The sequence below is a fragment of the Parus major genome, chromosome 4 (assembly GCF_001522545.3).
Source record: "Parus major isolate Abel chromosome 4, Parus_major1.1, whole genome shotgun sequence".
Classification (NCBI taxonomy): Eukaryota; Metazoa; Chordata; class Aves; order Passeriformes; family Paridae; genus Parus; species Parus major.
The window spans coordinates 59,784,040-59,798,602 of NC_031771.1; the positions used below are offsets into that span (position 1 = coordinate 59,784,040).

General features: G+C 36.9%; 1 protein-coding gene across 5 annotated transcripts in view; it reads right to left on the reverse strand.

Moving 5' to 3' along the window:
* Window positions 1-14,563, reverse strand: part of HTT (huntingtin) — an 81,407-nt gene that overhangs the window by 26,420 nt on the left and 40,424 nt on the right. For all 5 annotated transcript variants that reach the window (XM_033513712.1, XM_015623762.3, XM_033513710.1 and 2 more), the window contains 11 exons: window positions 14,463-14,541; window positions 14,168-14,329; window positions 13,203-13,258; window positions 12,265-12,413; window positions 11,492-11,628; window positions 9,438-9,554; window positions 7,911-8,033; window positions 7,144-7,382; window positions 5,722-5,864; window positions 2,657-2,864; window positions 1,035-1,176 (listed from right to left, as the gene is read on the reverse strand). In XM_033513712.1, the coding sequence (XP_033369603.1) occupies window positions 1,035-1,176; window positions 2,657-2,864; window positions 5,722-5,864; window positions 7,144-7,382; window positions 7,911-8,033; window positions 9,438-9,554; window positions 11,492-11,628; window positions 12,265-12,413; window positions 13,203-13,258; window positions 14,168-14,329; window positions 14,463-14,541 (1,555 nt within the window). The remainder of the gene's footprint in view (window positions 1-1,034; window positions 1,177-2,656; window positions 2,865-5,721; window positions 5,865-7,143; window positions 7,383-7,910; window positions 8,034-9,437; window positions 9,555-11,491; window positions 11,629-12,264; window positions 12,414-13,202; window positions 13,259-14,167; window positions 14,330-14,462; window positions 14,542-14,563) is intronic.

The window sequence follows — 14,563 nt, forward strand, 5'->3', positions numbered from 1 at the left end:
CTCTCATTGCAAATTAAGGTATTTACCATGAACATGCAACTTATTTTTCTACAAACACTATAAAACAGGTTAGAAACAAATAAATCAAGAAGGTTGATTAAAAGATGCTGCTTTTAATGAAATGTAATGGTATTTGAAATAAACATGCACACAGAGTTGTCTTGTAAAATGTGATTTTCATTTAGGCTTCTTAAAGATTTCTTTTTACCTACTGGCCTTTAACACAAAATGAAGAATTTCTGGAAAGCAAATCCAAAAAGATCTGTCAATAATTAATGTCAAACCTCTAAAGGCTTGTCAACACAAGCAGTGTTGATACGAGCATATCTGTAGTGTTAACCAGGCAATGCTGAGAGCTTGTACAGTACCTCAGTAAAGATGTTTTGAAGTATTTTACCTTGGAGGACCTCTAGTCTGACTCTAGTGACTGTCCATTAGCACTTGAAGTGCTTCCTAAATATAGCTTTCTGTTCAGTTGAACCTGAAAGTAATGCAGTTTCCTTACCTCAAAACTGTTATGAGGAACAAAGCCCAGAGCAATAGCTCCTACTACTCAAGATTCACTTCAAAAGTTCCCAATGAACTGAACTGTAATATTGAGGTAGATAAAGACCAATGCCACAGGAATTGTTCCCACCGGAGAACCAAAATGGGAAGTTTTAATCTTAATGTAATACCTCTTTTCTTATGGTGTAGAGATGGAAATTTGTTGTCTCCTGGACACTGTGCACTGCTACTGATGGTGGGAAGTCTGGAACTACTTAGTGTGCTCCAAGTACCCCCTAAGTAAGAGATGTGATACCCAGAATGTAATTCTATTGCCCACCAGGTAAACTTGACAAGCCAACACAACTCTCAGCTCAGAGCAGAAAACAATGCCAAATGAGGTCATACCTAAGCTTACAGAAGTACCATCTGAAAATTAAATTACTAGTTTCACTGATCTTCATTTTTCACTTATCACACTTCACTCTTCAGTTAACACATATCAGTAATAAATGACTGTCAGCATGATGAACTTATTCAAAACTTACAACGTAGTCACAAAAGAGAATGAGTGCTCCTCTTCTCACTATCTCACGATTGCACATGCCACGCTTAGATTCCAAGTCAGACTCATCACTGTCTCCAGATATATGAGGGCTAAGCAATTTAGTAGTAGAAAGGCTGTGTCGCCTGCAAAAAGTACATTATATGTTGTTAGTATTTTTTTAGTATGGCTACTGAAGCATGAACAACCAAAGCGCTTGGAGCATCCCACATGACGTCTTTCCCTGTAAATTTCATTCAAACATTACACTTCCTCGAAGTAAACACTTTGCTTCCCATCAGATCTTTATTTTTTTGTAGCATTGCTTATTACTTCTTCAGACAGTCTAAAGAACTAAATGAGTTATGTAAAAGAAAAATACATCTCAGAACCTACTACTGCATTTTCTTCTCAAACCAAACCAGTGTTCTTGAGAACTTAGTCTAGTGTCAGACTAAAAGTGATGGCCAACCCAGAAAAATAATGGTACTGGTAAAGAATAAAAAAAAAATTACTGCTGTTTTAGTTCATAGAATCATCAAATTTGCCTGTAAGATCATCAAATTCAACCTTTAACCTAACACCACATCATGGCTCATCACTACACCATATGCTGAAGTGCCACATCCACACACTAGTGCCATTTTCAACACTTACAGGGATGGTGATTCCACCTGTCCCTAGACAGCCTTTTCCAAAGCCCTGCTTTGCTCATAATCCTGGTAATTCCTATTTCCACAAATTAGAATTATTTATTTTCAATATGTAAGGTTGAACTGAAGCAAGAATCTCACATTTGTGAAAGTATTGATGCACTTCAGTTGTAGAGCAAGACAAGACTGTCCAACACTTGCTGCACAAGCACCAGAAATGTCTTTCAAGTATTGAAAGTATTGAAATGTCTTTCAATTCTTTTCAACTTGTTCACCTCCCTCTACAGCTAACACAGAAGAATACCCATCCTCACAGGAGGTCCCCTTCCTTATCCACTGAGGACAAATCATTTCAATGCCTGATAGGTGGGATAAACTAACTTCAGACCAAGAATACTCATTTTAGAACTAATCTCCGAATTTCAGACAACTAGTGTTAAGTGAGGTTATTACAGTGCTCGATGCTAATGAACCAGCATGGTGCTAATACCATGTTTTAACAGCATTTAGCAACAGGACCAATGAGAACAGATAATCCTGTAGCTACAAGCTACAGTTATATGATCAGATTGTATTGTCACAAATACAACAGTGTCCATCATCCCCACTGGCTGGTTATTTCCTAGATAGTGAAATATGAGGTCTCCATATAAACATGAAACACTGACTATTTGGCAATAGTTATTTTCATGGTTTTAATAAAAAGTAGTAGACAGATGAAGTTTCCTTGCCTTAGAAGTAGAGAGATTACCTGGCAGTTCTGAGGAGCAATTGAGTGCAGGACACATTGCCTTAGTCTGGAAGTCACACCAATATTAGAACAGACAATATGTACACACAAAGTAAAGGCAGAACTACACTTCATAATCCAAGCAGAACCATTCAATGGGCTGGCAGAAAGCAGCTGGATTGTTTCAATATGATTTTAGAAAATATATGAAACACACTACTAGGGAACAAAACCAAAACTTACTTTGGGGTTTGATGCACTTCTGACCACCAGTTGTAGTTAGTGTAATTGACAAGAAGCAAGATGTGACACCAGAGAAGAACCAAAGAAGGATGAGTCGGAATCATGGACTGAACAAGGTCACTCAGACTTTCAAGTGTATAGAAACTACCATCAGATCCATCTCCTGTAAAAAGTCTGGTGGCTGCAGCTGTGATTCTTCTAAACATCCCTGAAAACAATAAAACCATGTCAGAGTAACAAAGTTCTAGTCTGAATTCTGACGCTTTAAAATTATTCAGGGTAGAAACCCTGCAAGAAAGGTAAATTCTAAGCAGTTTTACAAATTTAAGGCAAGGGATGAAGTTTGCCCAAGGGCAGTATGTAAACCAGAAATTATCAGATCTCAGACTCAATAAATAACGTTTAGATAGGTTTTATGACAAGTCTCATTAATCTGATACATGAAAACAGTCATTAAATTTAAGACTGTCTCCTGTGGACCAGGCTTAGTTTGTTTATAAATTAAAATACAGATGGTCTAATTAAGAACCGTGAGGTAACTACTACTCTGCATGTTACAGAAGAACACCTCCAAGTATCCTTCTTCAGAGGATGGCTTTCCAAATACACGTAATTGAAATTAAATTTACTCTCTTTCATCCAATTTCTAAAGTGCAAAAATTAGGTATTTCTGCCATTACCCTGAAAACAGAACACCCAACAAAAATGCAGAATTTTGCTTTCTGATTTGCTGATTCTGTGTTTGTATGCCAAAACAAAGGTTGGGAAAAACAGAAATTAGAAAACGGTGAGGAAACAAGGAAAGCTGTCTAAAGGTATAGCGCTTTCTGAGTTTCTGTGAGAAGACAAGACCAGTGGGCAAAAACTTTCTTCACTCAGTCAGTTCAGTCAGAAACCAAGAGCTAATCAGAATAATGAAGGAAACCTGCAGTGTTACTTGCTTTCCTTGCCAGACATACAGAAGAATGCAGCTGTAAATTCCACAGCCATGTGGACCAATTTAAGCTGCCCCCAGGACTGACAAATACACAATGTAAATAGCAAAGAATGGGAAAAATAGCTGAGACTCAAATCTCTGGTTCCACTTCTCAGCAAAGCAGTGCTAGCCCCATTCCAGCTCCCTGCATTTGCAGAAACTACACCACCTAGTGACTTCCTACAGTCATAAAAGCCATTGCATGCTCATCTTTTTACTTTGTCCATGCCTTTTATTTCTAACTTCAAAGGAACACATCAAGAATGTTCACTTAAAATCTAGTAGCTTCCTAGAGCTGGAAACACAGGAGTCAGCAGTGCTCACATTTTGAAAAAAACTGCAACGAGTGAGAAGACAAAACATCCAAGTAGAACAGTGGCTAGAAATGACAGAATACAGCCTGTGTTTCCAGACACAAATTGCTGTAAGCTACACCCATAGTTAGGAGAATGTAACTTAAAGAGAAAATAATTATGGAGGCTCTAACTGAACAAAAGAAAAGTATTACAAATTCAGGCAGTTAGTTAATCCTCAACCTAAATAAATATGTTATGACATGAAAATACATCCCAGGTGTCTGAACAACTTTTCTTTTACTCTGTTACACCATACAGGTACTAGTGGTAATAATACACCTGAAGTTATTTGTAGTTTTACATTACACTAATTTCTAGAGAACATCTAATCCACATATTCCAATGCTCTGCATTATTATTTGAATATTTAGTTTTAATTTTGCATGAAAATTTCTACATAATTCCCAGCAAGACTCCCAGTGCAGCCTGGAAGCCAGACACAGCAGCAGAACTAGCTGAGCCTTCCTTTCAATTATCCCCAGCTCCCACTGTGGAAGAACCCACTGCCCCAATTTCAATCACTAGCTTCATTTTCTGATTTCATTGCTCCTGGCTTGACACCATTTAATCACTTTATGCCAAAAAACTCTGGTGTAAGTTATTTGTTATAATATTTTATTCAAATATTTCGCCTAAACATAAATTAATAAATAATTAAAATATATACTATAATAATTACATAATTTTATATAATAAGATAGTATAAAAACATTTTAAAATTACTACTGTAACAGACACATAGGAAGAGAACTGTCACTGTGTCTGTCCAGAGCTCTGGGCCCTAAAGCACACCTAAAACAAAGATTATTTTTGTGCTTCTTCACACATACTCCTGGAGTCTGCACCAAGGTTTGGAGGACTCCCATTCTACAGACCAAGGCAACAGAAGTCAGAGTTCCTTATCCCATGTTTGCAAGGAAGCCCATGAAGAGCCAGGGACTTGTGCCAAAACCTTTTAAATTGCAGTCAACTATAAGTAAGTAAATCAAAGTTGCATTTCAGCTGCAAGCTGAAAATCAGAAAGCAAAAAGGGCAGTCATAGCAATGAAAGAATAAAAGAAAGGCAAGACAGAACTACTGTTCAGAAAAGAAGACTAAGGACTCAAGCTATGGACTAAGGAATTACCAAAAGAGTAGATATTAGGTAGCCAGCAGAAGTAACCTAAAGGAAAATTTCCAAACCTAAAGAAAGGAACTCAAGACCAGCTAGCTGGGAAAGTGCTACCTTTCCTAGTTTTCTGGGGTGTTTTTTTTTGGTTTTGATTGCTTAGTTTTTTGTTTGTTGGGGGCTTTTTCACGTGTTTGTTTTATATATTTTTATTAATTACAGCACAACCCAAGAACCTTCCTTGTCATAAGTCTGAGCTTGTGGCCTGTGACTCACTATTTTAAGCTAGACATACCAACCAACCTCCAAATTGAGACAAAACATGAGAAATATAGCTATAGACTTGGAATGCTTTGTGGTATTTGTAATGAAAAATTTTAGACAGTAAAGAGGCAAGATGAAGAGCCACTACTTACATATTTCTGCAAAAGGACAAAAGAAATGTGCAAAATGTGCCCTGCATGCATGAGCACCATGTTGGTAAGTTCTCTACAGGGAATAAGATACAACATCTTCAGCACTTACATATTCCTTCTCAGTAGTTCAATGCATTTATGAGTTGTCTTGGAACTTAAAACCACCCTACCACTGCATGCTACAATATGGGTGACATTTCAAGTATTACCTGATTTGAAGATGTGTATTAAGCACATAAGCAGCGTGCCCAGCTCCTGGCAGTAGAAAGTGTGTTGCTGCTCGTTCATGTCCACTTTTAATTGCTTGGTAACAATGTCTTCCAGTAGAATGCCAACCAGTTGTAGTAAGAATCTTGAAAGAAACACATATAAATTAATAGAAAAACTATCAGTCTTTCAGGAAAATATGAGGTTAGGCTATGAAACTTTGGTTTGAAAAATAAAATATGAAACTCTTGTCCATTCATACTAAATAACATATTAAATTAAATGCTACAGAACAGGTTAACCTAAAACAAATAGGATGCTCTATGATCACAAGCACTTTACATATTAAATCTACATTATCTCTCATCAGCTACAGTCACAGTAGCATTCAAATGCTGGCCCAGCTCACTTACAAAGCAAATATTCAGAATGCTGTGGTGTCTTTATAGTGATTTGCAAAAAGCAATTGAGCTAAATCAAACTAAAACCAATCTGTGACAGTTACCACAGCTCAGCTGAGCAGGGGTAATTCAGCAAGTCACAGTAATTCACCTGTTTACCTCACCTCATCTATCCACATTCTACTACACAGGTTCTTTATCAAAACTCATCAAAATGAGACAATATGTGGTGTCAAAAGAAGCACCAAAAGAGGGCATTTTAGGAAAGCCATCCTTGCTCCTGGCCACAACCATTACTCCATTACTTACATCACTGCTGTTGGACATAAGGTCACAATCTGGGTGTCCAGAAAACCCTCTTCCCTCTACCCACAACACTCAGAGTGAGCTGATTGACATGAAACAGTATTCTATTCCTACCTGAATAAAATGTTATTTTCTTAAACAAACAGCCATTTCAAATGCTTCTGACTACATTAAAACATAATGCCTTAATGATGAACACTATGTCAACATAACACTGCTGCCATCTCTCCATGCTTCTTTTGCCTGAAGTTTGTCACTGTCCAAGGACATCAACATGGGAAGCCAACTAGACAAGGCTGGACCTAACTTAATAGATCTGAATCCTACTGCTGCCAAGTTTCTAATACAGAACCTGGGCTTCCACTTAAAGGGATGCTTCATCATTCAGTCCCCACACACAGAAAGGAAGGAAAGCAGTGAAGTTTCTGGACCTGATTTTACGAAGTCCTGGATTCACCCATTTTAACAGCTCTATTAGGTCCTTCACATGGCTTGAGAAGAGGTACCAGAACAATTCAAAGTCCTACTAAAATCTGCACAACTTCAATCTCTGTCCATCTCAATATTCCTTTTTCCACACACACTTGTCCCACATCAACTTATTAACAGACTTGATTCCATTCAGACAAGTTTTATAGATCTTAAATATTGCCCAATGTATTTGTGATTTTTTCAGAACTCTTTACCTTTCCCCAAGTCATTCAAAAGAAAGTGTACCTGGAAAATGTCTCTTCAGGTGGGTATTTCACCTGTTTGACCTCAGTGCGATCCTCTGGTGTGGACCCATTATTTTCTCCGCATCTCAATCTGTTGATAGCTTGACATGAAATCAAATATGGTGAGAAGGAAAGCTCTTGTATACGGGATAGAACGATGTCTTCTGTTGACTGTGAAATCAGAACTCGTAGGATAGCTAAAATTCCAGAAATCCACAGCTGGACAGTGCTCACTGATGCCTAACACAACAGAAACACAGAGGATTGAATACATTGGAAGTTAAATTACACAACATAGAGAGGCATTAAAAAATTAGCATTTTCATTAACTTGAAAAAAATCAGACCCTTTTGAGAATGGAGGAAACCAGAAATAAATTTTAAGAATAGATCTTAAAACTGCTATTCCTGCGGTAACTGTCAAGCTCATATTCACTGGTAAACAATCTCTCAGCTATAAAAACAATACCAATACTTGCAGAAGAAAAATGTCCTTTACCTATTAAATTACATTCTATTTTATTGTAACAGCACCTTCCTTCACATTCCTGATCCTCAGCACACAAAATGAAGGAAAGTAATTCATAAGCAGAACACTACTGTATCAAGTGCTCCCAGTTGGTAAATCCCATAAATACTAGCCAGTTTGTTCCCAAATTCTGCTGCTGGTACTTTAACATCACTTAGCAAATTATTAGAGAGAAACACATTCTCTTTTGTTTTACATGAAAGATACCAGATTCTCTCTTCTTTGAAAACAGTAGCTTACCATTGTTTTAGGAGTAACAAACATACTCCTTAAAAGCATGTCCACAGGGCGAAGAGATGAAGGGGCCAAAATCTCAAACAAAGTGTTCAATACTCCCAAAGCATCATGAGAGTCTATATGCATCTGTGAAAGAAAAACACAAAACTAATTTCTAATTGTCCACTAAAGGTAACCTTAACACAAAATTAACACTCCATATTTAAAATACTTCTAAAACAATCTGTGTGTAATAAAGCTGTTCTTCACAGTACAAAATTCAGAGCAATGAAAAAAAAGCTATGAAAGATAAATTTAAGTTTCATTGCAGGCCTTCCTAGACATGAGTTTTGAGAACATGGACAAAAATCTGTCATATGAAATCTACACACATTTCATTTGCATAAACAGGCCTTATTCAGAGAACGAGACCAGAAGACTGACTTGTCATAAAATTTAGAGATTTTTCTCCTCCCTGCACATCCTACCAGGTTTATTTATAGATTGCAGTGCTGGTCACGATTAAACTTAAGCAGGTAACTAGGAGAAAAGAATCCTAATCATCAGAAAAGTGAGCAGCTACAGTGGTATACATGCAACAGAGGTAGGACAGCTTACTTGAACAGTTTTTTAGATAAATCATTAAGCAATAAACTACAAAAAGCAAAGGACTGGACTGCAAAATCTAGATGGCCCTATCCTGCTCAAATAATTTGGACAATGATATTGTGCAGTCATACAAAACAAAACAATTTCACTTTATCAGCATTCTAGCTCTGCTCTAAAACTGTTGTCTGATCCTGCCCACTCTCCCCAGCCATGAGATCTCCTCACAGGACTGGGAAACTGCCATCAGGTAGCAAAGAATATCTGGGGCTAGAGCACTTCTGCTGTGGAGACAAACTGGGAGAGCTGGGGTTGTTCAGCCTGGAGAAGGCTCTTAACATCACCTTCCAGTACATAAAGGAGCTACAAGACAGCTGGAGAGGGATTTTTTGCAGGCAGGTAGTGAAAGGACAAGGTGAAATGGCTTCACACAAAGAGGGTGGATTTACATTAGGAAGAAGTTTTTTACTGTGAGGGTGGTGGGGCACTGGAACAGGCTGCCAGACAAGGTATGGCTGTCCCATTCCTGGGAGTGCTCAAGGCCAGGTTGGATGTGGCTTTGAGTAATCTGGTCTGGAATCAGACCCACTGTAGCCACAAAAAAAATAAGTCTGATGTTCTAGGAACATGGGGCAACCTTCACACCATTTAGTAAGTGTTCTGATACAATGATGTATCTAAGAGAAACAGAATGACCTTCCTCTTGAGACAGTCTTGATCATGCTGCATATACTTCATGCACTTAAAAATTAACTTCATCACTTCAAAGACTTAATTTCTTGAAGCAATTGTTTTTTTCCAGATATGGCAACCACAATTTTAAGAAAATTTGTCTTCATATGAAAAAAAGGAAAAATCAAATACTCAAAAGGAAGAATCAATATTACTGATATATACATTACAGCAATTATTTAAGGTGTTTGTAGAACTAAATCATATAACCACCTGTTGTTTTGCAAGCATTGGGAGAATGATGTCAGCTATTTGCCGGGACAATCTCTTCCATTTGTCTTCATTTTCTTTATGACACTGCTGCAGTACCAAGATGAACATTTCTAGCACCTGAGGAAAAGGATAAAAAAATACCTAAGTGAACACCCATACTAACAGAAAACATTCAAGTAATGTCACAGTAGGAAAAAACATTCATTTCAACCATCTACCAGAAAAACAAAAGGGGGAAAAAAAAACCCACATGAGAAATCACACAACATTTTTAAAACCCTATTTTCAGGTTAAAAGCCTGTTCTTAGTTACGAGTTTTTTGGTAGTGGTTTTTAAAGAATTTTCCAGTTACTTTTATAAACTAGAAAAAAAAAATATTTGCTTTGTACTTTTTAAATAGTATTTGTTAAAGGACTACTCAAACAACTAAAAAAAGAATCATAAATCTAAATACCACACCACTTTTTCAACAAAAAGGGAGGGAGGAAGAAAGAGCAATTTTCCATATGTATACTCTGTCTTGACTCTAGCTCTAATAAATTTTAAATTTGGTCAAGGAAACAAACCAGACATTTTTATGGGGCTCATTCACCTGACACATGCCACTTTTACATTAAAGTTTTAAGACACAACATAATGGAGCACACCAAGCAAGGAGCACTTCTGGTAGCTGTATGTGTCCCAGGTTTGAGGGTTATAGAGACCATGCTTTGAAGGACAGGCAGACAAGAGACACAGCAAGCAAGCACTTGTAAAGGAAGTTCTGGTAGCTCAGATTAGGGAAAGGGACATTCCCTCTATTCCCTCTACATGACTTCGTTCCCAAAAGATTTTCTCATGAGGGAGAAGATAGGAGCGATTCAAGGCTGAAAGACAACTCTGGAGCTCCATGGGTGGCAGCTCCAGTTGTAACAGAAAAATTTGAAGGCAGCAGCTCTTGGAACTTCTCAAATGTCCAGGGGAAACCACTGCAGGCCATCCAAACCACAGCCAGGGAAAGAAAGAACAGCTCAGGAATGGTTTATACATATTGCACCAGCAGAACAGGGCAGAATAAGAAATACAAATGGGATGGTGTGGGAAGAGCAGTGCATGGGTGGTCTTTAATAGGTTAAGTGTGTCAGAAGGGGATCTGCCAGCAATTGCAGTACCTTATGTAACACAAAGTTATTCACTATTTCACATCATATGTCTACAGAGTGTCATTTCATATAGTTATATTAGTCATTTTATGATTATAAAACTACAAATTCAAAAGAAAATGTGGATACACAAAATTACCCCAATCTGAACACGCAGTTCTAACAAATTATTTTGACAAGATGTACTGACTTTTTTCAGAAAATACAGTGCTTACATTAGCATACACTAGAATTGCATTTTCACATTATGAAAGAAAGGCACATTAGGTTTGTTAAGCACCTGAATAAGCAGTAAGATCCCATGTTGATCATGACACTTCTCTTAAAATTACTTTTATGTTTTTCTTTAAAACAAAGTGTATTGACAAAAGTCATTGTTACACTCCTACAAAGCAGAAACATGTTTTCCAAACTCGTAAAGTCTGGGTCAAAGTAGAAAGTCATAAAAAATACCTAATTACCAGTGTCATTACCTTGTTCAACTAAATGTTATTCAAGATACAGTTATTGTACAGTAATGCCTAAATCGTCTCCATGCAGCATCTTTCCTAATTTTAAACTTGTCTCTTTTTCCATTTTACTCCCATTCTTCCACCAACCTTCTGTTTATTGTCTGCAATACAGCCAAGATCATGATCCTAACTGGAGCTTTCTAGTCCTTTGTCTTCTAGGCTTGACTAAAAAACATTCTACAGATATGTTACTTGACCTGAAATACTAATTTGTAGTGCAGAACCTTTCCCATAACCTTAAAAATCTTTGCATACTCCCTCTATAAGGGAAGATATCACACAGACTCCAGCTATCCCAGTTTTGTATAGAAATCATCAATATTGCCTGAAGCACTTTTAGCAGTCACAGCAATGTTACCCTTTCACAGACCACAAAGAGGGACCTTTCATCCTCTCCTACCTGATGGTACTGGATAAGTCTCAGCAGCATTGACACTACAACTTCCTTCTGAGTTTCCAGTTCTTTGCCAGCATCAGCTTTATTTGTTCCTCTTAACACAAAGAGATCATGAACAATGGGTTGTAGAGCTGGTATTGCTGAAATGAGATGTATTTGTTTTGGTATGAGACAAATCACTCCTGAACAGTGATTTCTTGAACTAAAAATTCAGTTACTAAAAGTAAATTGGGTTCTAGTTCATTAAAGGTTTTACCCATATCTAAAACCCCACAAACCCCATATTTATCATGCATAATGATGGCTATTTTTTTACTTCTTCTAGAAATTTTATATTATGGGCAAATTTGCTCAGAGAGCTAAAAAAAGAAATTGTAATAAAGTATTTCTCAGCAGAATCACTGGAAAGTATGAGAGAGATGTTTCTACTTAGAGTCTGAAAGCAGAAGGAAATGGAAATGGACCAAAACTTAAGATCAAAGCCTTGCACATACTACTAAGTTGTGAACTTATTACTGAATAAAGTTTCAAATAAAACCTTTGTTGCAATTATGAACAATGCAAAATGTGGAGCAGCAGTGTTAATATGATATAATAAATTTCCTGAAAGAATTGAGAAGTATTTCACGTCTTAAAAGTTAGTGTCTTCTGGAACACTCAGTATGATACCAGTTTTCTATAGCTTAGTAGTCAACACTGGATTTATTGCTGAACTACTACTAATAAGTGTTGAGTGTTTTTTCTTTCTTTCCTTTTTTTTTTTTTTAAAGAATTACCATGTGTAACAGCTTTCCTCCCACTGGCCATGATACCATCACACAGCTGAATGATCTTGGGAATTCCAATTATTTGTTTGGAATGATATCGCTCATAAGACAGCAACACCAGGAAAAAGAATATATTGGGAATAATTGCTTCAGACTCCCTGAAAACAAAACAGAAAATTGAAGTGTCAAATTTGACTTGCACAGCTTAATTCAGTAAAAATCATCTTTTTACAGTCAAGTTTTTTTTTAATAATATGTTGCTCTGATTTCACACAATACTTCTGTAATTTTTGTGCTCTGTTCTGTACAATGGGCATTTTTTCCCAGGGACTTCTTTCAAGCTTTGCCCATTGCAGTTACTAATATAACATACTGTCTAATGCACATTAGATTATTTCTGTAGAAGATCCACAGAGAAAAAAGAACAACTTCTCTCTTCATTAAAACTCAAGTGTGAGAAAAACCAGAAATAACTGACATTAAAAACTTCACTGCCTTGCTTATGGTCTACTAGGTCCTATACAATGTGTACCAGGTGAGAAGAGCGTGTATGGATTCACTGTGAATCCACAATATGAAGAAGTAGCTCTCCCTTAAGCAATTGCATCTAGCAATGAAATGCTGATTTCTGGAAACACAGCTTTGGCAGGGTGTCCCAAAAGAACTGAATCTGCAATACCAAAATGGAGAAACAAAACAGTGGCAGATTATTATTTTCCATGTCACTTCCTGACTTCTTCAGTCACATGGAACCTAAAACATCTGAGAGTGTTACCACTGGAGCCAGAGAATAAATATGCACATTGCCCAGAAGAGAACTCTCCCTTTTCTGATAAGGCAGAAATAACCAGCAAATCTAATCACTACTTGTGACACATCTAATCTGTCTTTCAGAACAAGACAGTTGCAAACCCTCATTGTTCAAAGGATCTTTGCCAATTTCATACCTGAACTGTCCTACTTCAATGTATTCAAACTGCTTTAGCACAAATCCAATAAACACCTAAAGAGAGAATAAAGTGTGCATCAGAACAGAGACATTAATTTCCATTTGAAACCATTTTGACAGTTATAGACAGGCATTGAAAATCATTTGCACTGCATTATGAAATGTTCCCTCTGCAGTAACAGAAGATGGAGAAACCTGTTGAAGCTTATTCCAGCTTGCATGAACTTATGCTACATTTAACCTGTAGTCTGTATATTTTTAAGTATAACTTCATCTTTCACTCATGGAATACAATATTTGAGTTATTACAGTAAAGAAGTTAAGAATCAGCCAAAAATCTAAACTGAGATAAAATCCAAAGCACTTATCCATTTAAAAGAATTATCTCTTTAAGAACTTACAGAAAACTTAAGTATTGCAAGTCACATTTGGTTATAAACCTGGAGATAACTGTAGCAAATAAAACACTTCTAAGTAAACCACTTGAATTTTATGTTACAAATTCATTGCTTCTATGGACAACTACACAGACTACTGTATTTGCCAGTAGCTCCCCTCACTGCCATTAACATCAAAAAATAGTTGACAACCATGATGCTCATTATCAGTCATAAGGAAGTCCATACTCTCAGTATGGAAGAAGGTACTTCCATTGGTAAATAAAGTTTTATTTAATAAAAATGACTGTATTGTCCCCATCATTTTATTCCTAAAGTCAATCTCATGAGCAGTTCTTAAATAGTCGTAGCAGAACTCAGAAAGTCATTTATATGCAAAAACCCCAGAAGTATGAAGCTATTTGTAGCTGGAGGGCAGGAAACTGAGTCCCACCCTCCTTTAAGTCTTCGCTTTCAGTTATAGTACAACGAATGGACTGCTGGAAATATTTTTTGCTGCAGATGTTAATTGAGCTTGTTGGTGAGATTGCTGTATGACAATTTGCAGATGTGGTGAGGTACCAACCTGATCAGAATCCAGAAGACAGTAGTTAACTCGCAGCTGAACCAGTTGAGCAAGCAAGTCTAGAACTTGTCTCTGCAGCTGTACTGACGTTGTTGTTGTGTATTGTTTCAATGCTTTTATGACAAGGGGTTCAAATAAACGAATGTGATTGTGAATAGCATTCTGTAATAGAGAGATTTTAAAGTAATCTAACATCTGAACACATCTCTGATTCAAAGCCAAATTAGTTTTAAAAGGAGGAAAAACGTTTTAAGTCTAAGGTACAGCTCTTTCATGAGAACACAGATACAAGTACCTTATCAGCACGATGTTTTGCTGCACTGGAAATGCTAGTTTTCAGCTGTGTAGAAACTTTCTGCAGCACATCAAACCATCTGTTACAAAAAAAAAATACAA